The 25,333-nt window shown below is 44.6% G+C and overlaps 1 protein-coding gene across 5 annotated transcripts in view; it reads left to right on the plus strand.

Annotated features, from left to right (window-relative positions):
• Nucleotides 1–25,333, plus strand: part of taok3a (TAO kinase 3a) — a 72,242-nt gene that overhangs the window by 16,287 nt on the left and 30,622 nt on the right. For 3 of the 5 annotated variants that reach the window (XM_042102458.1, XM_042102457.1, XM_042102459.1), the window contains exons 3-7: nucleotides 11,581–11,672; nucleotides 19,807–20,011; nucleotides 22,608–22,679; nucleotides 24,361–24,462; nucleotides 24,833–24,878. In XM_042102458.1, the coding sequence (XP_041958392.1) occupies nucleotides 19,880–20,011; nucleotides 22,608–22,679; nucleotides 24,361–24,462; nucleotides 24,833–24,878 (352 nt within the window). In that variant the 5' untranslated portion in view covers nucleotides 11,581–11,672; nucleotides 19,807–19,879. The remainder of the gene's footprint in view (nucleotides 1–11,580; nucleotides 11,673–19,806; nucleotides 20,012–22,607; nucleotides 22,680–24,360; nucleotides 24,463–24,832; nucleotides 24,879–25,333) is intronic. The other 2 variants (XM_042102462.1, XM_042102461.1) reach the window with 1 other exon arrangement.

Below are 25,333 nucleotides of genomic sequence, written 5' to 3' on the forward strand. Positions count from 1 at the left end.
AGCTAGATACATTTATATGGTTCTGGGTTTTGCGATTTGATTTCAGCATTGTTCAGTAGGTTCTAGGCTACGCTCATTTTTAAAATATGCATTTAATCCAAAGTCATGTCAGCTCTCTATGCAGGGAGTAGGGCTGTCGCTTTTTATTCGAACATGACGTGAAATATCCTCAGTCGAACTATAAATAAACTATTCAGTTTTTAGTGCCATGTGTAGCGCATTTCTACAGTCTGATTAGTTTAGTTTATTTTTTATTTTATTGTTTGCCATCTCATCCAGTGCTCTATGATCCAGTGCTCATGACCAAATCAAGCCAATAATAGCCAGTAGCCTAGCCACAATAATGACTGGAGCCAGATCCCATGCAGCCACCCCGTTTCGAAAATGGAAGATAACGCACAGAACGGCCAGCCTGAGCGGACAATTACGTCCCCAACTCATCTGAAATGTGATGTCTTGAAATACTTTGGGTTCTACACCATAGATGGTAAAGTAACCGTTAAAGATAATGTTAAAGAATCTGTATCTGTGGATTGTGGCTTTACATCGGTCGAAGTTGACTCCATGTCGTGGTGTTTCACGTAACTTGATAGCCAGGCAAGCTGAGGACAGGCGCTCTGCTCCATCGTCGTTATGGTAACCAAACAAGTCTTATTCTGTCTAGGTTTGTCTAGGTTTGTTTCTAAGTGTTGTTCTTCTATGTGGTCCACCTACTGGAGGGGAGTGTTTACAGCAGTTCCGTTTCACACATGCGCAGTCTACGCGTCAAAGTGACGCGCGGTCTTACATTTCGGTCAATTCAAAAATGTGACTCATGTCGTAAAAATGACGCAATTCTCGTCAAACGCTCACCAGTGCCCGCGTGCGCGGGACGCAGACGCGGGAGCGTACCATTGCCTTTATACTGTGACTGGACATTCTGAGCATTGGAGAGAAGGGGCTGAAAAAGCCCTTTTTGTTTCAGCTTCACTCTCATATCATTTTTAGTCATCCCCAAAGATTTCAGTGCCACACAGTAAAGATTGAGGCAATGCATTATTGATCACAGGTAACAAAAGTAGAGGAAGAAGTGTGTGTGTGTGTGTGTGTGGGTAGAGAGGTCACCGAGGTCACGTAGATGCAGCAGCGCCGCTCCCACCGCTCACATGAAAGCAGAAGTTAAATCGGACCTCTCAGGGAGCTGCTTTTGGCTTCTTTTTTTGGACTGGTTGGGCGTAGCACGTCAGTGTGCGTGTTTGGCGGTGGTGAGGTGGTCCATTGTAAATGCTGCTTGGACTCAGTTTTGAGGTGTGTGTGTACGTGTGTGTGTTGGGGAACTGGCTGTGGCCAGGGCTCTGTGCTGTGGTGGTTTTGGGGAGGGATGACTCAGGGATAGGTGTTGACAGCTGGGTCCTCTGCGGTGATGCTGGAGCTCCCCGAGGGGTCCAGTCTCCGACAGCAGGAGATGGCAGGACGCACAACGGGCTTCTGATAGATACACACACACACACACACACACAGTGAAACGAGGTGAGGTGACATGACGTGACAAGGTGTCTGTGAGAAGCCAAAGGAAGGGTCAGGGGTTGGAGTACACTGAGAGTTACCTTGGTGTGTGTGTGTGTGTGTGTGTGTGTGTGCGTGTGTGCGTGTGCGAGCTTAGCTGTATTACCAGTGTTTCCCCTACAATGTATTTATCAGCGGCGCAGCGCCACTCCTGGAATTCAAGCACCACTGCAAAAAAAGTTGCCTAATTAAAAAAAAATAATAAAAAATAGACGCAAGTGAACTTCAGGAACAGCTGCCGTTCGTTCAGGTTTCATGTCAACAAATAATAGTAGGCTAACGTTGAAGGCGCAGTCAGGGATTCCACAGGAGATCATGCTTGTTTGTGTTTATGTTTAAGTTTATTAGCAGACGCAATTTTGTGCAAAAAAACGTAGCCTACATTATGTTAACCAAGGAACCAAATTAAACACGCTAGCGAGATAGCTCGCCCCTACCTTCAGTAGCCTATTCCCAGATAAATTTTGTTTGTGATACAGGCAATGCTTTCAAGCCCTGTGTTGCTAACATACCTAGGCTGTGAAACTAATGTCTAGCTAGCCTATTGCCTATTGGTGGGTTTAATTGAATTTGAGTAATAGGATACAACCATTTACATCTGAGATAGTTTGTAATTCCTGTAGAGCTCACCAAAATTATAGATATGATACAAGACACTTATCTGCTATAATCCAAGATCAACAGCACCGCTGCTGGAAAAAATTCTAGGGGAAACACTGATTACATATCTATGTGTGTCTTTGCATGCATGTGTTCGTGTCCATGCATTGTGTAAGTAGTATGTTTGTGTGTGCTTGCGTGTTTTCCCATACTAGTGTGTGTAGAACATAGGTGTAGAGTGATGATGATGCCTCATTATTTCCACTGCTGAATAGCATATGACTGTGCGTTAGCTACTCTGCTGAGGCATGCATTGGAAGCAAGTCTGATTTCCAGTCTATTTATTTATTTATTTATTTATTTATTTATTTATTTATTTATTTGGACAGCGACAGATTTAAAAGGGGGCCGGGACGTTGCAGCTAGGGAAAGAGAAGCTTCATTCCCAAGCTTGAATTAATTCCCAAATTAATTGAGGGCAGACTTTAGAGGGATAAAAGCTCAAATCCTGAGTTCCCCCATGGGTCTGCTCCCTGTGTAAACTCTCGCAATGATGTGCATAATTTATGCTGTCAGTGTACATTATGAGACTGGGAAGAGCTGAGATGAGGGGGCCAGATTTGGGAGGGGGGGGGGGGTTGGGGTTCTAGAATGGAGAAAAGGGAGTATGCATGGGGGATATGACTCAGTGTCCTACTTGTTTCCTTCTCTGTGGTATTCCTCTACTCCAGCTCTCTGCGCCAACACTGTTTTTAAAGGCATTATCATGCTCCTGATATGTTTTTTTATTTCCTTTGTCTCTTTGTTTGTTTGTTTAGCATTTCAAATGTGGCAGGAGGTGAGAGGAATCCTTGGCGGTTTTGTGGTTTTCCAGCATAAACCGTAAGGCTGCCCAAAAGTGATGACACACTGGGGCTTAAATTGGCCACCCTCATACCTAAAGGCTTCAGTGACTGAACTAAATAAGAGAGCTTCTGTCATACAATAACAGGAAGTGGTGGGGATTTAGACTACTTTATTGTTGGCAGTGTCGTGATTTTTTTTTTTTTTAAAAGGAATGTTTTGAAGGGTTCATTTCAGCATTCAGTGTAAAAAAAAACAAAAATATTTGGCGTAAGTCCGTACGTGTGTCTGCGCAAGAGAGGAAGAGAGAGAGGGAGAGAGCATGAGAGACAGGATTGCTCATGGTAGGAGGCAGAGATCCTACACACTTGCTATTTTAAGTTGAATGGTCTTAGAGGCTAGCTGGCGCACGCAGGATGATTTTATGGAAATGAAGCCCAAATCCCTCTAGTGCTGTGTGGTGACATCATCATCCACCACCACCACCAGCAGCATCCAGTGAGACGGCCTACTCCCTTCTGTCTGTCTGCCTGTCTGACTTCCGGCTTAAAACATGCACAGGGCCTCGTGTGTGTGTGTGTGAAGCACATGCATCACTGAATACTCTTGGGTTAACACCTGGCTCGGAGGTGGCAGAGAAATCGTGACTGTGCAGCTTGCGCACATACACACACACACACACACGTACACAGACCCACACACACATTCTCACACAAATACACTTGCATGCAGATCTTGAATTTACCCAGTTAAATATTTGATGGTGTGAAAGTGCAAGTCCGTGTGTGTGTGTGTGAGCGCGTGCGTTGTAAAGCCCACTTTAGCTCTGCCATTAATCTCCCTGCACTCTCTGATTGGAAAATCCGGTTGGGCTTTAGAGCCGCCTTCCCTCTGAATCTGGAGCACAGTGATGTGTGTGCTCTCTCTCCAGGGAGTGTGTGGTGTGAGTATGTGGTGTGTATGCGTGTTCCTGTGTGTGAGTATACGTTGTCTGTGAGTGTTTTCATGTGTCTGTGTGTGCACGCCTCTCTCTCTCTAAAACAGAAAGCTGAAAGAGGGTGATTCTCTGTTTGAGTGACTTAATTTCAGCATTTTGTTTTTGTTTATCTATCTATTCATTTATTTATTTATTTATTTACAGAGTGAGCTTTTGCTGGGTCTGGATGATTCAGTGTGTCTCTGTGTGTGTATGTGTGTGCGGGTCCACACATGTAACTGTGTGTGTGTGTGTGTGTGTGACATGACTGCCAGTAGAGAGACAGTCCCTCCATTAGCCAAGATCAGCTGTTGAGATCCCTATGGGAGCCAGGCTATTTTCAGACTGTTACAGGTATCCTCACTTCTCATTTTCTGAAGCACCACCAATGTGATTGTCAGCCAGGACATTAAAACTCCTCAACATTCTTCTTCTCCCACTGCTCACTTTACTCTGGTTCACGGCTTACACTCTTGTGTGGGTGTGGACAGTGTGTGGTCAGTTTAGATCAATGCTGTTGATGTGGTGTGAAATTGATATGGTCATAACGGGGCCTGCAGGGTATGGCTCAGGTCCATGGCAATAAAAAACAACACGGTAGTTAAGCTGTGGTCACCTCCTATAGACGGCCGTGCAGTTTTAACTGAAATAGACTTCTATAAAAAGAATGCTGGTTTAACTGAAATACCGGTAGACTTCCATAGAAGAATGCTGGTTTAACTGATGTGGCAGATCATCATGACAGACTTGGCTGATGGCTTCTTTGACAGATTCATAATTATTTCTCAGCATTAGGCTACAGTGCAGTGGAATACAGTTTTGAGCATTGAGGCCATCTACATACAAGTCTATTTCAGTTAAAACTGCACGGCCGTCTATAGGAGGTGACCACAGCTTAACTACCGTGTTGTTTTTTATTGCCATGGACCTGAGCCATACCCTGCAGGCCCCGTTATGACCATATCAATTTCACACCACATCAACAGCATTGATGGCATCTTAATGTAATGGCATCTTAATTTAAATTCTGTATGTAATTATATCTATATTGCTATTCTGTATTAACTATATGGAGCATTCTGAAATTGATTTAGTTTAGTCTCCATCTTTAAATCTATGACATGGCATCAGTGTTTTTTTGCAGATCTAAGCCTGGCTCTGGCATTTAGCAATGGACATGAAACAGTAGTGTTGAGCTTCTCTAAATGTTGTCTTGGGTTCCTTAAATCTGGCCCTTTAATCCAGTTATGGTGGTTTCTATGGTTTTGGTGAACATTCAGTGTTTTTGTTTTGCACCATAAATTGACGCCCGGCCTCCGAAGGTGAGGCAAGACACAGCAGTACTCTTGTGTCCTGCAGGCCAACTTTGAACGGACTCTCTTCTTTTTTTCTTTCTTTCTTTCTTTCTTTCTTTTTCTCTCTCTCTCTCTCTCCTCTGAGCACACTGTACTCTTATTTCCCACATGTTGTGTAGGGTTCAGCAGCTAGTTGCACATTCAATCCAGGAAATGTCCCATGAAGAAGTCCCTGGTTTGAAAGGGTCTCTTCACAGCTGCCCCTGGTGATTTGAGTTGAGTTCTGTACTGTCTTGAAAGCCCTCAGTCAAGCTGTTCCTCTCGAGAGGCACGCAGCCAGGGCGGGCTGCCCAACCCAGCAGTGGTCTCCAAGCTGCAGCCCACCAGGAAGCGTCAAGGAAGGAGATGATGATGTCGCTTCGTGTGCAGTCGAGTGCTAACCCTGAGAGGCCTGCCTGGACTGCCACCGCCTCCTGAGCTCAGCTTCTGTTCGTGGAGCAGGGCCACAGGAGTGCTGTCTCTCTGCCTCACATTTTCTGTCTTAAATAGACACTGTCAGTCTCTCTCCATCTTTCCTTCTCTTTCTCCCTCCCTCCCTCCCTCTCTCTGTCTGTCTATGTTTGTCTCCCTGTATGTGACACTCCTTTCTCTTTCTTTCTTTCTCTCTCTCTTTCTCTTTCTCTCTACTCTCTCTCTTTTTCTCTTTCTCTCTCTCTGTACGTTGTGTGAATAATTGTCCTGAATGAATATGTGGCACTGGCCTTCACGGAGCATTAGAGGAGAGTGCCGAGGCAACTGGACAGCCATGGCCTCGTGCTCATGTTTTTGGAGGAAGCACAAAGCCGAGTGGAAATTTCAAAGTTCACTGGAGGACAGCTTCTCTCTTTCTTCCACTCTCTCTCTCTCTCTTTTTTTTTTTTTTCTCTCTCTCGCTTGCTCTCTATAGTGGCGAATTCAAGTAGGCCTATGTCATTTACACACGACACTGACTTTGTGTGTGTACGTGTGCCTGTGTGTGAGGGAGCAGTGCACAGAGTAGGCTTTGAGATGATAATTACTGGGGAGGTGAGGCAGAGGACAAACACACACACACACACTGCATATCTCTGCTTATTTCTCTACCTTTATGCACAGTCAGTCTGAGGTCAGGAACTGTTTTTTTTTGGTTTCTGGTTTGGTTGATGCCTTTCTGTACATTGCTCAAGTTTTTGTTAGTGGTTTAAGTATTAGCCTTTAGAGAAAGTATGCACCAGTATGTTTTGATTCTGTTTCTTGTACCTGTTGAAGTGTATGTTCAATATAGCCCTATGTTTGGATTTATTGTCCTATATTTAATGACCGCTGTGGCAATACAATGCCTATTTGTCACACCAGTAAAGCACATTGAATTGAATTGAATGGAATTGGATGGAATTGCGAAGCAATGTAAAAAAGCACATTGGTTTGACCTCCAGGCCCATCCTCTCTTGGTTGGTGTCTGTGTCCCTGTCTGTCTGGCAGACAGGCTCTGTTGTGTGGTAAACTGACAGGCAGGCAGCATGTAATGTGCTGTATTGATGAATGGAGTGCTTGGCTGGGCTGCAAGGCCGTGCCCTCCAGCCATCTATTTAGCTTTTTATCATCCTCCCCTCTCTCTCCCTCTCTTTTGGCAGTCTCTAGCCCCTTCCACACTGCCGGATTTCCCGCGACTGTATGTACCTTTATCGCAGAACGCCTGTCCTTTTTACACACACCGAGTCGAAGTGTCCCACCAATTTTACCACCAGGCAGGGTAGATATAAAGGCGAAACGATTCATTCCGGCACCAGTGTATGCGTTAAGTTCTCTCCAGAAACACTTTGTTGTAGCCTATGGACCTGGCATTTGGGATAGCACGCCTTTACCCTTACAAACTGTCATAGTATAATATGCAGTTTCTGGCATCCATAAGAAAAGCATTTGTAGATGAATACCTAACATAACTTAACTGTAGCATACATCTGACTCATTTTCAGGTTATAGCAACTTTACTAACTCCTTCGTTAAGTGACACACAACTTTATTTTTATACATTAATTTGATTAACAGGCTAGCTTACATGGCGATTAAGCACATTGAAGAGGCTTTCTGTTCATTGTATCACATTTTATTTTCAGTTGTCAAAAGTTATGGGGGTAAAATTAGTGATGGCAAAATCCCCAGTTCAGAAAATCATTTGTTTTTTCCCATGTGTTGTTGCTCATGTGTCGGGCTACTCCTAACGCTCAATGTTGCACGTCACGCTTCATTTTGCTATTTGGTCTTGCCTCCTGGCACCTCTATGTGCCGGCTTGTATGTAAACACTCGCGGTATGAAGTACCAGACTGGCAATGTTTCGCCTCGTTTTCAGACACACGATGCGGCCTAAAGATGTCTCCTCTTCCTGTGAATGTTGCGCGATCTCAGTGTAAAAACGACTTTTGTGTCTTCAGGTCTGTTTTGCCGCTTGCTATCTATTTTCTTTCTCTTCTCCTCTGTCTAGGCCAAGGCTACATGTTTTTTTTCTTTCTTTTGTTCTCTTTTCTTGTCCATCCCCATCACTCTTTCTTTTGCCCCCTCCTTCTCCTTTTACCTTTGCATCTGTCAGGCAGAGCTGATTTGCAGCTCCATACTGTTTCTCGGTGGTGTAAGTCCTCCCCTCTGTGTTCATCTGTTTCAGATCACTGGCCTTCGTTGTTGGAGCCCAGCTGACCATGTTTGACCTATATTGTGTTATTAAATATATTTTAGTCTGTTGAGATATCCAAAATACAAATGCCCGACACACACACACACACACACACAAACAAACAAAAGAATCACAGACACAAACACACTCACTCTCTCTCTCTCTCTGTCTCACTTTGTCTCTTTGCCTCTGTCTCTCTTTAAACGCTACAAATGATGGCACACTTGAAAGTGGGACAGACTGCAGCCGCTGCATGCGTGCGGTTTTCGTGTGTCTCTGTGTGTGTGCGTGTCTGTGCATATGACTGTGAGTGTGTGAGCGTGTATGTTTCCATTTGTGTGAGTGTGTATACGTGTGCCTGTCTGATGGTGCATGTGTAGTTCGTGTGTGTGTGTGTGTGTCTGGGACTGTGTTTGCATGCATGTTTGTTTCGGCCTGGTTTCATTTTGATTAGGGAGGAATATCCTCTATTTTCCTGCAGCCCTGCTCTGCTCTGCTTCGCTTCTTTCTGCTCCAGGTCACCGTAGCCATTTTTGGCTTTTTCACCCTCCCAGAGCAGGGCTATGATTCCATCCCTCAACACCCCCCTCGCCCTCAACCCCCAGCCCCTCGCCGATCTCCGGCCACGTCTGGTAATCACCTTCCCAGTAGTCACAAGAAGACGGCCGCTCAGGGAGCTGACTTGAGATGGCTTCCGCTAAAACGAGGGCACCCTCACAGCACCCCTGCCCCCCTCCTCACCCTCGACCCACACCCTGCCCCCTCCCCTCCTCCCCCAGCTTCCTCTGTTTCCCCCTTTCCTCTTTCTGTTCGTCGCTCTCTTTCCTTGCTTAAATGGCAGCTACTGTGTTATGTTTTAACCAGCAGGGTACATCATATATGAATGACTGACCGTTTATTTGTTCAGTTTTCCTTTTTAAAAATAGTTATCTAATGAAATGAAACGGTAGGCCTAAGTGATCGGAGTTATGAGGCTTTCTCAAGCTGGGTTGCTAGGTTGTTTCACAGACCGTTTGTGAGTGCAGTAAACTCAAGAACCAGAAACAGGAAACAGGACCTTATAGCCCCTCTACAAAGAACCAAAAGATGTAAAAGCAGCTTTGCACCATGTGTGAGGTCACTACCCGGAGTTGGGAAGTGCAGTGTAGTCATCTCTCTTTTTTACCCTCCTATGGAAACTATTTTGATCATGGCCAAAGATAAGGGTTTTTCCATCTCTTTCAAGTAGGGATGGGCGACATGTTGTTAAAATTGTTAATCATTATTCCAAAATCATATCTCCATATTCTGAGGAGAAAGGGCGATACTATGATATGATCTAGTGGAAATTTGATAGTAATATAATAAGAAGCGTTAGCCCGTCATATTGACATATCATATATTTGAATAGATGTGTTCAGTTGAAATAAAAAATAAGAACCATGTCACGCACAGCAATGCAAATGTTGCACATGTGCACCTGCCTCTGCATACTGCTAAATGAACACACAGCTATGGAAAGACTTTGTCATACCGCAGCATCAATATGACAATTCCTCTATATCGTAAGGATTGATCCCGGTATACAATGGCTCATCTCTTATTTTAAGGTTAACAGATGTTTGTGCAGCCAACATCATACTTTTTGACTGCTGATGCAAGTCTAGACAAAGGATATTCCGATGTATGAGGAAGTAGTTATAAGAATGCTCGACGGGTGCATCAACTGTGAAAGTAGGTGGAGCATTGGAATTCTTGACACTAGGTGAAGTGTCTTTGAAAGAAATGTGACTTGAATAGGGCAGGTTAGGCAGGGTTATAATGCCGTGTGTGTGTGTTTGTGTAAGGGGGGCGGGGGGATGTGGCTTGCCTCCAACGCCCCCCACACTCTCAACCAAACAAACTAAAAAAAGCCTGTGACTGGTTGTTCAATCAACTTTACTCCCCAGAAAAGGTAGGAAGTAGTCAGCAGTGAATGGATGAATGCCCTCCTGAGGCGTCCATAGCCTGGTGACCATGGTGACTTTGGCTTTGGCCATGGGAAGCAGGCTGGCTCCTCGCTCCAGGTCCTCCACACACATCTGACCCAGCCACATGAGTCAGACATGCAGAGAAGTTCTCCTTTTCTATCTCTCTCTCTCTCTCTCTCTCTCTCTCTCTCTCTCTCTCTCTCCCCACTACTACTACTTTTTCTCTCTACCTCTCTTGCATTCACTCATAGTGTTTCTCTCTATATATTTCTCTCTCTGTCTTTCTCTCTCCCCTCTGCCAGGTCCATTTCTGGCACTCACATTTGTGTATGTTTTTATTTATTTATATTTCTGTACAAGAGTCTTGGGATATGTGCTTTTCCCTTTAAACTCTTTTCCAGGTATCTCTCTCTCTCTCTCTCTCTCTCTCTCTCTCTCTCTCTCTCTCTCTCTCTCTCTCTCTCTCTCTCTCTCTCTGTCTCTGTGGGGGGATTAGAGAGAGAAGGGGGTGGTCGGTCGTAGCAGGAAAGAGATCTTAACTTTTGTCAACGAGGCGTCTTGATGAGTCATGAATCATTCAGCAAACACTCTGGCTCGCCTGAGCACAATGCCTCCTGAGCGTCTGTGAGCGCTCCACGCTGCTGCCTACCTCAAAATCATCATCATCCACCTCCTCTTCCTCTTCGTCTCCCAGTCCTGCGTTGCAATAGAGGAATCAGGTGATCTGGAGATGTACTCAGAATGAGGAGAGAGGAGGACGCACAGATTGTTCAGGGGCGGAGGGAAAGGAGGCAGGTCGGTGGGGGCGAGTCTTGGCGAGGAGAATAACATGACATCTTGCCCTGAATAATTGATTGCGTAGCTTGTCGACGTGCACGTGTCTACGTGAGTTAGAGAGTTAGAGTGTGTGTGTGTGAGAGGGGGGGGGGGGTGGGGAGAGAGTGTGTGCACACATTGTAAAGTGTTCTATTCTAGTACAACGCTCCATATCTTGGCCTCTGCGGTGGCCTGTTATTGCCATCAACACACATGTAAAAGGAGGGAAACCACAATACCAGTACTTGGGCTCCGACTGTACAGCAAATGCGGCGCTCTGTCCTGCATTAAGGCCTGTACACAAGGCCAACGGAAGCTATAATGACAACTGCAAATAATCGCAGTGTAATATATCACTCTAGCTCGGCACACGACACGACACTGCATCACTGGCAGACTATTTGGCCATCACTTTCTAATTTTTTTTTTTTTTTTTGAACGATAGAAACATTGACAGCCAATCAGAATCCATCAAAGAGTAGGCATCATGTTTATAAGCATGAAGAATGGTCATTTCTGGGCGGGCTTTCCATATCGTGTGTCAGTGTGTGGGTGCATTTAGTTACAGTTATCTTCGTAGTTCTCAGTGGCAGAGTTGATATCGCTCATATCGTTATAGCACTTGTCTCTGCTGTCATCATTGGCAGTGTTGGCGGCCCTGAGAGCTGATGTGGCAGCTAGTGACCTTCCTTCAGGTGCATCAGCGATTTTAGCAGAGGCTGTGTGGCTTAGAGGCAGATATGAGGACACTGGGATCCATCACGAACTGTGTGTGTGTGTGTGTGTATGTTTCCTGTTGGCTGTGATTCCCCTAAAGTGATGTTCCTCTCTCTCTTTCCCTCCTTTCTCTGTTCTCTCTCTCTCTGCAGGCTTTTTCAGCATCTCCTCCAGACATGACGTTCAACACTGTGCTGTAGAGACACAAGCTTGACCTGAAGAGCAACGTCACTTCTTTTTAAAGGTGTGTGTATTTGTGTGTGTGTGTGTGTGTGCGTCTGTTTGTGTGGGAGTGTGTCTAAGCACATGTGTGCAACAGTCGGTGACACTGTGTGTGTGTGTGTGTGTGTGTGTGTGTGTGTGTGTGTGGGGTGGGGGTTACACTGTGTGTTAGTGGAGACTGCACACATGTGTGTGTCTGTTTTAGAGTCACTTCTGCGTCGCTCTGCGACGGCCTGGCTTGCATGCATACTGAGCTCCAATGCTGTGGAAAATGGGTCCGTTGCCTCATAAGGCTGCTCTAAATATGAGCTGTTGTCTCATGAAGCAGTCATTTGGAATCACAGAGAGAGTGAGAGATGAGGGCAGAGAGAGAGAGAGAGTGTGAGAGAGATGGAGGGAGAGAGGCCAGCTTTTTCTTGCCATGGCTTGCTCTAGTTTTGAGTGTAACGCCATGAGGCAATGTTGGCTGCTGAGTCACACCAAGCAAGACAGCCGTTGAAGCAAAGCACTCTGGGATATGACAAAGGGAGGGTGCAGTCCCCCCCCACCTCCCCTTTTTTTCTGAGGTGCTGTAACATTTTTATTTCTGGCTTCTCTGCGCTCTGCCCCCTTCCATTGCCTTTATCATACCTGGTCCTTTTTTTCTCTTTTTCCCATCTTTCATTACAGTTTTTAAAAAAACATTTCCTTTATTTTATTTTTTATCATTCCATTTCCATAGTTATTATTGTTTATGTGTAGGGCCTAATGTAGATTCTAGTATAATATAATGTGTACAATATACTTGGTCCATTTGCCAATTGATATGCATCTTTTAGAATTCAGTATTTGCATGTCTAAATAAATTACCCCGATTCCATACACTCCTACGTAATCTTGGTGTGATCCTCTGAGTGGCGGGTTGTGACCCTATCACAACCCTCCCACACTTACACCACTCGTAACACACACTCTCACACCCCGCACCCCCTGACGGCCATCACCTTTGATTAGCGAGGATCTGTGGTAAAGTGCTGTGATATCTATGACAATGGAATGGCTGGCCCTCTGAATCAAAAGCTGCTAGTTCCCACCCCTCCCCCCTCCACCCACAACTGCAGCATCACTGGGAGCTTGCTTGGGGTGAATGAAATATTAATCTGTGGTTGGTGTGCGATGCACGTCAGAGTCTGAGCACCCAAGCCCCCACACACACTCCCACTCACACTCACCCCTCTCTCCACCCCCAGCTCCTAGGCACTTCTTGTTCCCAGCTCGCTCTGATGTCATGTCTGAATGTTGATATCCAGCAAGGATTTACACATTTGTGTGTATGTCTTGTTGCAGATATACATCTCTATTGTACCCCCTCCCTCTCTCTCCTTCTCCTCTCTCCCTCTCTTTCTCTCTCTCTCCTCTAATCTCTAAAGCACTGGGCTCCTCCTCGTTTCCCTCCACCAGTAAGGAGTTCAAGTACAGTGTGCTTCAAGGAAACATTCTGCTGTGCTGTCCTCTCTTCTGTTCGGTGTATTTTGTGACTGTGGTGTGTGTGTGTATCCACCCATCAAGAGAGCGTTGCTTGAGTATTTGTATTTGTGGCATGTTGCGTGTTGAGTCTTCTGACTGTGTGTGTGTGTTGTGCGCGCTTGTGTGCTTGCGTATATGCTTGTACTCCAATTAATGAATGTGCACCACCAGCAGCAGTGCTAGAATGTGAATGCTAGAATGTGCTCTGTGGCCACACCAACCCCATACATTCTGTACCAGCCGGATGGCCAGTGCCTATCTACACCCACACACTCACAGGGGAGCTAGCCATGCACACATCTAGGCCTGCGAACACACACATGCACACAAACCCACAATCCCACAGAAGTTTTACACATCAGCACATGCAAGGGAAGCCACACAGGCACAGAGAGGTGTGGGGGGGGGTGTAAGGAATGGGGTGGGACTGAGATCTCGCTAATGAGCATGCGCACACACACACACGCACACGCACACACACACACAGCCCAGCCCAAATTCCTTCCTTTAGCATTCTGAATGAGCACATTGCAAGCTATGGTGGATATACTGCTAGTTCACCCCAAATGTTGATGTAGCATGCAGCAGGTGTGTGTGTGTGTGTTGGTGGTGGTGGTGGTGTGGGGGGGGGGGTGCAGGGGAAGAATTGGGCATTGGTGGTTGTTATGATGATGAAGATATGAGTGTTGGGATGGGGGGTGTTATGAGGGGACAATTGTGGTTGTAAGAGGTGAAGGGAGATAAGAACAGGGAGGGGGGAAAGGGGGGTAAGAAGAGAGGGCAGTGGCAGGTTGTTAGAAAGAGGCAGTTGACAGGGGGGTAGTTTTGAGGCAAGGGGGGGGGGGGGTAGAAGTGTGGGTTTTGGGGATGGATTGAGATTGAAAAGAGGCTTTCGGGGAGCAGAGGGCACAGCCACGTGGCTTTGATGAGCTGTTACAACCTGTTGTTGGAGCGTTGCATCATTCACACGCTATGATTGGAGAGAGGAGGAGAGAGGAGGAGAGAGGAGGAGAGAGGAGGAGGAAGGGGAAGAGAAAAGAGAGAGTGAAGGGAAGTAAAAGATGGAGATGTAGTAAGTGAGAGGGAGAGGGAAGTGTGTGTGTGGGTGTGTGTGTGTGTGGGTGAGATGAGGGGTCCCCTAAGTGATCATGTGACTTATTCATTCGCTCCATTTTTAACATCAACCTTCTTCATCTCTGCAGCTCTCTTTCTCCTTCCTTTCATCTTTCTCTTTCTTTTTATCGCACACACACACGCACGCGCACATACAGGCATTTTTTTCCTTTGTCTCTGTTCATTATTTCAGACCTGAAATTGATTCTTGAACTACTCCATCTCCTTTCCCCCCTCCTATAGGAGTAAGATTTGTAAAGCCCCATTCCTGTACAGTTGTCTGTCTGTCTCAGACTTTTTTTTTCATTCTTCCTCTCACTCTATCTGCCTCTTTCTTTCCCTCCATCTAATTGTTTCTCTCTGTCTCACCCCCCTCTCTTTCTCACTCTCTCTCTCTCTCTCTCTTTGTTTGGTGTCTGGAACTGGAAGTGCAGGCATCTCCAGCTTGAGTGCAGGGGCTTACTTCAGGCTTGATTTTGAAGCTTGAGCACAAGGCCGCAGCTCAACAGGAGAACAGACTAAGATGATGCAATGCGGAGACACGCATACTGGAGACCCGCTTCATCCCGACACACACACACACACACACACACACACACACACACACACACACACAGACACACACAGACACAAACAGACACAAACAGACAAACAGTGTCTAGCTGGTTTTGGCTCAGGTCTTGCCCAGCTCTTGCCCAGATCAGTGTAGGGTGCCTTTATTGACATGATTGTTTTCAGGGCCAATATGATTCTGATTATCTGCAACAAAAAGAGGATAATAACTGATATTTCAGTTCTTTTAACATAGTTTGGTATGAAAAGACATTTGCTCTGACAACTAACTTCATTTCAAACCCTCTTTACTTAAACCATGTTACTTCAAACATACTGCCCATCCCCACTATGAAAGTTCAATGAAAAGCAAAAAGACCAAATTCACTCATTCTTTTCCCAGTTGTTGGCGCTGCTCCAGTGAATCTGGGCCAGGTCCGTTTTGCAGTCAGCTGCCACTGGAGTGAGCCAAGGCACCCCCCCCCCCCATCCCCCACCAACCCGCCCAGACAGCCACACACACAGCACACAGCAGGGGGGTAAACATGGATGCTGCTGCATCTGTTTCACCGCTCAGATACTTTGTGACCCTGGATAGACAGACAGACAAATAGACACGCAGACAGAGGAACGCGAATCCCACTGTGCGCCATCAACAGCAGAGCGTCTCTACATAATGGAAAACGATAAACGCGAATTTGCTACTCTGTCTGTGATGCGTTTGTGTGTTTGTGTTTGATGCACGCACACACACACACATTGTAGGGATTTTGTATTTTGCCTCCGGAATTGTACAATGGCTCAAAACAGTGATGTTATTGGATACATTTATCTTACTTGATGATCGCAATAAAGCATTTTAACGTGTGTGTTCTGTTTTTAACGGTGGGCCAGGTTCAGACCACTTTGTATTTGGAGCTGGTGAATAAATCCAGCATACTATTGACATCCGGTGATTGCTGGGGCAGGGGTCTATCATTTGCATTCTGTGATAACCCCACCACGTCTGGAGATGGTGACAGGACACAGATTTGTATTCCTGCCTGTGTGCCCTATCTTTAATTGGGGTGAATAGGTGTGGGCCGTACCAGAGACATAACACTATACACACACACACACACACACACGCTATTACTTAACTATGGTGGCTTTGTTCTTAAGAAGATCAAATTTGGGTATGCTTGGTCTCTGATAAGTGTCCTTTTGCACATCCAGTTTATTCCCTGTTGTTTGACTGTAGCAACCTTACTTTTTGAATGAATGAGGACTCTTTACGGCAAACCAAATGCACTTATGGGTACGAATAATCACCTGAACCTTAACCAAAGATTGTTAAGGCGGAGCAAGATATTTCAGCAGGAGCCACTTCCGGGAACCCGGATCGCACGAGGGGGGGGGTCAAAATCCCCCGTTATGCAGAGCAGAGGCAGCGACAGCTCCATTGATGTCTATGGGCATAGCTCAGAATTTTACCACAAATGCTAAGGTCTTAGTTTTATAGAGTTAAGAATGTGAACGTCGGGCACGTTTTCATGATCCTCAAACCTTTCTGAACATTTCAGGTACATTTTTAGCATTTTTGAGCATTCCAGTCTGGAGAAAATCTACTTTATATCAGGTGTGCAGCTGTGCGCCGGTTATTTATGCCGCTGCTGTTGGCCGGTTGCAACGTACGCTCATCAATAAGTCATCGACACGCCTCTTTATGCAGACAGGATTCGATCCCCATTTCGCGCGCATAGACATGAACTACGACAAAGTGTCTTGCTCCGCCTTAACAATCTTTGCCTTAACCCAAATTGCCTTTTGTTGTGGCATTGACCTGGTTCATACACCTGTTTGTCCACTTTGGGCGGGGGGGGTTCAATGTTTTACTATGTAATTAAGTTGTATGCGTGCATCTTCACGTGTGACATGATGTGTGTGTCCTGGCTAGTGTGTCAGTGTCGTGTTGCGTTGTGTGTGTGTGTGTGTTTATGCGTTTATTAATACTATTTTGACCATTAAATGTCTTCAGTAAGACCGATATTGGTATGAAACTTAAGTTCTATTTCTTCTGTCCACCAGAGGGCAGTGTATCAGTCAATGTCAATAGACTACGTGCATGAAAGGCACGAGTATATATGCGTGTGTTAAAATTGTTATTATTGAGCATAGGCCTGGGCGATAAAACGATAGCGATATGTATCACAATAGACATGTAATCGAAATACGTTCGATAGAACATTCAATAATTAAAAGCAACACACACCTCTCGCTTACGTGGTCCATAAATAAATAGGCTAAATATATCTTGCACTGTAGTATGTGCAACTCTACCAGAGTAGGCGATAGAAGTAGGCCTACCACAACACAGACTCTCACTCTCTCTCTCTCTCTCTCTCTCTCTCTCTCTCTCTCTCTCTCTCTCTCCTCTCTCTCTCTCTCTCTCTCTCTCTCTCTCTCTCTCTCAGGTGCATCCCTCCTCAGCATGCACATTTAATCCAAACATTCACAATCGTGCAAGACGACTGGCTAAATTGCTATTAAATCCGGTTAGCATCATTAGCACGCTGCACGAATTTGTTCAAAACTGTTGCATTCAAATTGACTGCTAAATTCTAATAATCTCAATCCCGATGCAAATGGAAAAGTATTTTTCAAGACTCAAACAGGCTTGTCCCAAGGAGAAATATTAATTTGAAACTTAAACACACGTGGGGAAACTTAACAGTCTAACCAGTTGACTATGGTAAACTAGCAAATTAAGCTGGGCTACTTTGTTTACAATATTTCCAGGCTTCAACCAGTGCTGCTTTTCATTCAGACTTATGTGCACATTTATTTATTTGAGCTCGTCTCACAGTGTTCTCACCTTTACAGTCTATGGTTCTCACGTGCAACCAGCAGGCCTGACTCACACCTTCCTTCCATACCTACAACTGATGCCCAGGCTGCCTCCCTCTCAACGGCCATGCCACAGAGCAAGCACAGTCAAAGTGTCACACACACACACACACACGTACACACATACACACACACACACACGTACACACATACACACACATTCTCCACTGAACAGGCAGGCAAACAGCAGACTGCAGATGACTCTACTGTTATGTCTTGCCCACCCACGGCCATGTGCTCACACTAGCACTCAATCGCTCCAGCACCTTCTCAATCATTTTGTCTACACTTACTTACTCACTAATCCATACATTCCCTCTTTCATCCATTCACACACTCACACAACGCCTTACTAATGTATGCTCCCAAGCACTTAATCAGTCATTCAGTCTGTCTGGCCCTCAATCACTCTATACACTTACTTATTTAATTACATACACACGCCACAAACAAAACCTTTTAACCAGACTCACTCAGATATTCACCCTCCACACATCATAGCACCATCTACAAGGAGAGACACCTGGTCAAAGTCAAGGAGCCAGCCATTACTCATCTAGAAAGTGTGTAACAGCACGTTTCTGTCTAGACTGCAAAGGGTCAACTGCCAGTTGAGTGATGGCAGCGCAAGATCCTTTACAAGACCCCTGTATGGTTCTCCAGCAATGGGCCACTCTGCGCTTTGAGATTGTTTTGTTGAAGGGTGGCAATAAGGGTCTTTGTCAGAAACGGGCTATGTTGAATAGCTAACAGCCAACAGCATTGCTTTTCAAACACAACAACCAAACAGCTGGCACTGACCATAGCCTGCTGCTAGCCATCTTGCTGAATTGTGACTCGGTGATCTATTTGATGATGTGACACTGTGACTAGGACTGTTATTACAATCAAGCTAGATTCTTGGATTCTGAAGATACAGTTGTAACTTTAGATGACATCAGGCAAATACAAGCAATACAGATGGGGCGAAGCACAAGATTGAAAAGTCCTGGTGGATGTTTTTAAGGCAAATGCAAATTCCACAGTGTATTGCTGTGACTACTTTGAGACCAGACATGGTGTACTCTTGATTGTGATTGTGAGCGCACTACTTTATTGAGCTAATTATACCCTTTGAAGGTGCAATCGAGGAAGAAGTTGAAGTATGCAAAACTGGTAGCAGAAACAAGGGAACAAGGCTGACAAGGACGTATAACACCAGTGGAGATGGGTGTTACAGAAAGCCACAACACTTCTGTTAGATTTTAGTTTTAGAGGATAAGCCATTACAGATCCCGGGTACAACATGTGGCGTCCATGTTGCACCATGAAGGAGGGCCTTTACGGATCCAGGGTGCAGTGTGTTTGCGACTGCCATAGTCACCTTTTGCTCTTGGCGGTTCAGGCCTTCCGCTCCGAAAAGCACTTTATTTATAAGCATTGTCTGTTGTGAATGGCTCGATTTAAATAAATTTAATTGACCTGAAAAATGTATTGAACTGTCAGCCCTTGCAGTTTTATGCTGTCACACTTAGTCTTGTTGTCTTAAAGAGAGCCTTTGGAACCGGGATGTGTTAGCATAACTGATTAACTACTATTTATTTGTCATTTACCTAATCAATCAATGTGTGCTTGGTTTCCGAAGACATGGTAGAACAAATAAAAAGTAGTTTTCCTACATGAATTCTTCTGACATCATAGGCTGTTTGATGTGATATATATGAAGGGTGTGACTATAAAGTGTAACCTACTGTCTGAAAGGAACAGACCCCAAATCAGAAATTTGATTTGTCACACACCTTAACTGAAACATATATCTAGACCGCAAGACGGAGTACTTCTTAGGAGTTGAAGATATTCAGGGAACCGCTGTTTCGCCTGATGTATTTCTAACTCTGCCTTTGGAGGATGGTTAATAGAGTTTGCCCGCAGCAACAAGCTGAGTCAAAGACCTACTGAACTAAGGAAAAAGTACTTACTGTTAAAAATCTATGCTTTAGCGAGGTGTGTCTGTGTGATTGCAGACCTTGTTATTTATGTAAAGCACATTGAATAGACTCAGTCCTTGAGACTGTCCATATAAATTAACTTTGCCTCGTCTTTTCTTGTTCCTGCTTTAGGTATTGAATAAATGCCAGGCCTGTCAATGAAGGAGAAAAGCGAGTGGGTCCCAACGATTCCATCTTACCCATAATGCCATCGTCCACGCGAAAAGGAACAGTGAAGGATCCAGAGTTTGCCGATCTCTTCTTCAAAGAGGACCCCGAAGATGTATTCTGCGACCTCCATGAAATCGGCCATGGGAGTTTCGGGGCAGTCTACTTTGTGAGTAGTTTTTTTTTTTTTTCCCAGATTTTTTTTCTCCCCCAACATTAATCAGTGCATCATTATAGGGCAGCCCTGGCCCTCCTCTTGCCTCAGTCAGACCAGTTTTCTTCTGACCACAAGTATAGGAAGGATCCAAAATTAGCACAACTTGGCCTAATGAAAGTGAACACAATTTGACCACCCAGAAGTGGGCAGACCTTGACCCACGCAATATGGGTATAGTTTGATCCGCCAGCAGTCCACATTTTAACACGCTTACCTGAGGCCCACTTGATTTCACCTCCCTCCAGTGGATATATTTTCACCCAACATAATTTGGCATGCTTTGAATGTACAGGAGGTGCCCTAACTGTACCCTAATTTATGTGTCTGTCTACCTGGTGAGAAAGCACCCAGTGTTGACACCCAACCAACGGGAACCACAGTTTAACCTACCTACTGTACCTGTAGGGGCCCGTGGTAGGGTCACCGCATAGGAAATGGTGGCCCTGGGTTCGACACTGGAATGTTGTGAAATGAGTCCCTGTCTCTTTGGATAGTCTGCTAAATCCTACTGTGTTAACTCTGCTGCTCTTTCTCACATTGGATGACCTACATCTTTCTGACACTGTTAAACCCACCGACTCTTAACATAGTTTTTCTCTGTGCCTGTTCCAATGGGAAGGAGAAGAAGAACCCAGCATAGCTTGACACAATCACATGGAAGATGGTTTGCGCCACTCACTGTGGCTACAGTTTTAAAGCAACACCAAAGAACTTTTCCTCTGTCGCACGCACGCTATTTGTTTATCCAGCAACGGCTTTGCAAATAACGATGTCCATAGACAAGGTAGAATATGTTGCATGATTTTATGAAAGTAAGATGTATTGCGACATCATGCAAGCCAAATTTGTAGTTTCTTATGTCTCATTCCATCGAACTACAAACCCGCTACCCGATCTGGCAAACTTACACAGTGCGGTTATCGCCGATAGAGGGCAGGCAAAGGGAATGCAGAAGTGCTGTTCACCCTGTTACGCGTTGATGAACCACGGAAACAATTTTGGAAACATTATTTTAAGGTACAAAAAACTCTTTGGTGTTGCTTTTTAACCAACCTCTTCCTGGCACAGTTTGACCCTCCTGTTCCTGACAGAGTTTGACCTACATCTCTCTCACACAGTTAAAACCACCTTTTCTTGACACTGTATAACCCAATCTTAGCTGTTATATCTTGACCCACGTGACCTTGAAGTCTGATTTTTCTGTATTTTGTTTTGCTCTTAATCTCAAGACTAATAATGCTTGGCCGTTTGGCTGATTCCAAATCTGCAATGAGGCCTGCATCCCTGGTGTTAAATCCCCCCTGACCCCCCCACCCCTCCCTTTCCCTCCAGCCTCTCCAGATGTAATGCTCTGGAAGAGCGAGAGTGTGTGTGGGGAGGGGGGTGGTTGAGGGCTGAATGGGGGGTGGGGGAATAAATAAATAGATGTTCGTCTTAAGACAGCTGTTCTACTCTTAGTTGGGGGTTGGTTGGCAAGTGGCTGGGTGGGGGATGACTGAGCGGCTGTGGCGTGGCGGCGGAGGCAGTAGGCAGAGACAGCTGGCGGGTAGTGTGCCAGTCACCCTGCCTGGGATAGAGCAATAGGAGGACAGCAGACCTCACCACGCACATCAGCATCTCTCTAACACACACACACACACACACACACATACACACACACACACACCAGCATTTCTCTATAACACACACACACCTACACAGACATGCATGCACACACACACACACACATAGAGACACGGCTTCATTGAACAGGGCTCTGACCCTCTGCAAGCATCCAGGCTGTGCTGGAGTTGCCCTTTCTCTTCCAGTATGTCCAGTGTCTCATGATAAAACCACACTCCCACAGTTTAGGAAAAACTAAAAAAAAATGTACGTCTGACCTACTAAGGGGCTAAGTGCTGGACATGGGTTAAACTGGGAGTATGTACACGCTTCACATTTTTTGCTGCCGGTTATATTTATGCTGTATTTTCTAGACCATTCTAATATCTACACTCTATATGTTTTCTACTCTCAGAATTAGGCCAAAAATAAAAGCAAGAAAAAAATAGATCAGCAGCTTGCCTGAAGCAGAAGTGTGCTTGTAAATCCATAGAGTGCACATGAATATTGGGAAATGCTGTCTTTTCTAATCATGCACAAAATGTTGTCGGTAGTCATTTTCAGCTTTTGACAACAAAAATGATACTGCACCTTGAAGGTCTTGGGCTACTTCACTACAATGACTGCAGAGAGCCTTCAACCTTTCCTGTTAAATCATGTGTAACCCTTTTATTGTTAACATTATGAAGAGTATATTATATGTATAAGTAATATGTATTATTGTTTTATTAAAAGGTATGTTTTGATATTTGTTTCAGGATACGCTCATTCCAATTACAGGGCCTCGAAAGAGACCTGTATTGTTATTTTTCGTCACTACCTCACCGTGTCGGTAATGGGTAATTTGCACGCCTGCTGCCTTCCTTGGATGTGGTAGCCGTTTCTCAGGCTCCCTCTCCGAGATATGATATTTGTTTCATATATATTCCATGTTTTTCTCTGTCAGGCCCGGAACTCATACACCAGTGAGGTGGTGGCCATTAAGAAGATGTCCTACAATGGCAAACAGACCACAGAGGTCAGTATGATGGACCGCTCTATAGCACTCTATAAAGAGATCTTGATCTTCTATAAATCATTGTTAATCAGGGCTTAACATTCATTTTTCAAAATAGGGGGGAATTCCCCCCTTAGGTTATTCATGTGGGGGGATTTACACAATTTGGGGGGGAGGGGGGGTTCGATTCTGATACCAAGTCAAGAATTGCGATTTCGATACTTCTTCGATACTTTTTTAAAAATGTGTTTGACTTTGGGGCCCCCACCACCCTCGTCATCAGTAATATATACTGTAGTGGGATCTTTCACAACAGTGAACATCCTAGATTCTGCTTAACTCTCTCCACGCACACAATTTTAAATTCATATGGAGTGTATTTAGTTAATAATATATTTTTTAATGTATAGCATTTTACTAGTAATTACTAGTAGCTAAACATACAACATTTGAATGCTTCATATTGACGTTTAAACTATAACACTTAGGCATATCTTTAATGTGGTGTGTAGGTCTAATTGAGTGCACATTGGTGATGAGCATAGATATATAGCCTGGAAAATCCAGACCCTGATAATCTAGAAAGATTAAGGGTCTGGCAAAGAACAATGTAATGGCCCAACTCGAGGGGCGGCAACAAGTATGCATTTAAAATTCTCACTGCACACAATTGGATAACACTAGACCATGCTTACTCTGAATGATTTCGGCTTCGACGCGATCGGATAACACTACGACCCATGTGTACTGTCCTCCAACGTTGCAGCGCTGTCTTCATCAGTTTAGGTGGTTCCCCGGAATGTTGGGGGAAAAGTAACGTGCATTATTGCTCTTTGCCATTGTGCTCTCGTGAGAACTCTGGATTTCCAGGGTAATAGATATACTGTCAGTATATATATCTATGGGTGATGAGTAGGTGTAATTGAGTGCCTGTCACTTTAAGAAATACATGAGAGTAATTAGCCTCCCTTCAGCCTGACGGTTTTAGGCTAGTCGCTAGTGAATAAAAGTTGTGCATAGTGCATAAGGATATGTGGATGCAATTCATTATGTTTTCCATGTCACTAGATAAAATAAATGTTCAAAAAACTAACAAGTTGAAGACAATCTTTCTGGGATCAAGTGTTGACATGACCTGAGCTAGCAGGATAGTTACCAAGGAGCTCTTTCCAGATGTAAAAGTTTGCCATGGTTGCGTAGCATATTTGCTTAAGCGCAAAGTGGTTCTCTCTCTCGCTCTCTCTCTCTCTGTGTGTGTGTCTGCGTCTGCATTAGGCTATGTTCAATTCAACTCGGTAGTTGATCCGTCCGGTCAATAGCACCGCATTCACGCCACTTCATGATTATATTAACGTCATCAGACAGGCTGTAAAAGTGTATGCGGGAATTTCTCGCATTATGATGGCTAGAGTTGCGGGACTTGAACAAATTATGCGCAATACCCGCAATCCCGCAGTGAAATTTGAGCCCTGTTAATGATACTGTAAGTAGTCTTGATAGTATCTTCGATGTTCTATTAATAGTTTTATGAATAAACACGGTTGGCATTGTCTACAATCACTAAGTCTGGTATTCATTAACCTAAAACCTTTTCCGGAAAGGTGTTGTAACAATGTTGGACAGGCCATGACATTTAAGCATTGGCCACTAATTCCACATTCAATTCACCTGACCTTCCTCTCTCCCCCTTTCCCTTATGAAGAAATGGCAGGACATCATCAAAGAGGTGAAGTTTCTGGAACAGCTGAGACATCCCAACACCATCGAGTACAAAGGCTGCTACTTAAAGGACAACACTGCCTGGGTCAGTCTCTGTTGCGCCCACTACGTTTACATCTTGTTACCATTAACCAGACGATACTTTAATGGGATTACCCATTAGTAGAGAAGCTGTAGCTGTCTGGGTTTATCACAATCTTTTTCCTCCTGGTTCATAATCAGGAATGATTTGTGTTTACTATATCTCAGGGAGAAAGTCTGTCTTTGTTTTCATGCTGAGGTTGTAAAATGAACTAAATGAGATTGAGATGTGGTTGTTGTTGTTGCTGTTTAAATGTGATTTTTAATGGTTCACCTGAGATTTTACAATGTTGAAAACACAATTGTTGACAACTTAGTAGATGTTCTATTATTTTCTTATTATTTTTTGTCTCTTTAATGTTTTCCTGTTTTAGTTAGTAATGGAGTACTGTTTGGGCTCTGCTTCCGACCTACTAGAGGGTAAGTTGAGAGAATTAGAACACAAACACCTGTGTCTATCATACATAATAAATCTAAGACAGAACTAGGGCTGGGACGGTAACCGCATTACCACAATAATTGGCCTGCACATAGTGTGTAATGTTGTGATGACATGGATTCAAGGTTGAAGTTCAAAACTTATCATCAAAAGATGAAGCAAACCCGAACTTTCGCGTTTGTGTTGGGGAGCGCATTGTTCCAACATTACATTTGTTTATTATGTGAGAGTAGGGGAGAACTGGCACAATCGTAACACTTTTCTATTCTTTCCGTTCAACCTCGATTTACGTCGAAGACGTTAGACTTGAAAGCTGTGAAATTTGGCCAGAAAGGAGTCATACATGTTTACTCCATGAAAAAAAATCAGTGAAACATTGGCCTGCAAATAGTATGTAATGTCGTGATGTGTAATGTGAGGAACCATCTTATGACAT

Source organism: Alosa sapidissima, chromosome 8 (assembly GCF_018492685.1).
Source record: "Alosa sapidissima isolate fAloSap1 chromosome 8, fAloSap1.pri, whole genome shotgun sequence".
Classification (NCBI taxonomy): Eukaryota; Metazoa; Chordata; class Actinopteri; order Clupeiformes; family Clupeidae; genus Alosa; species Alosa sapidissima.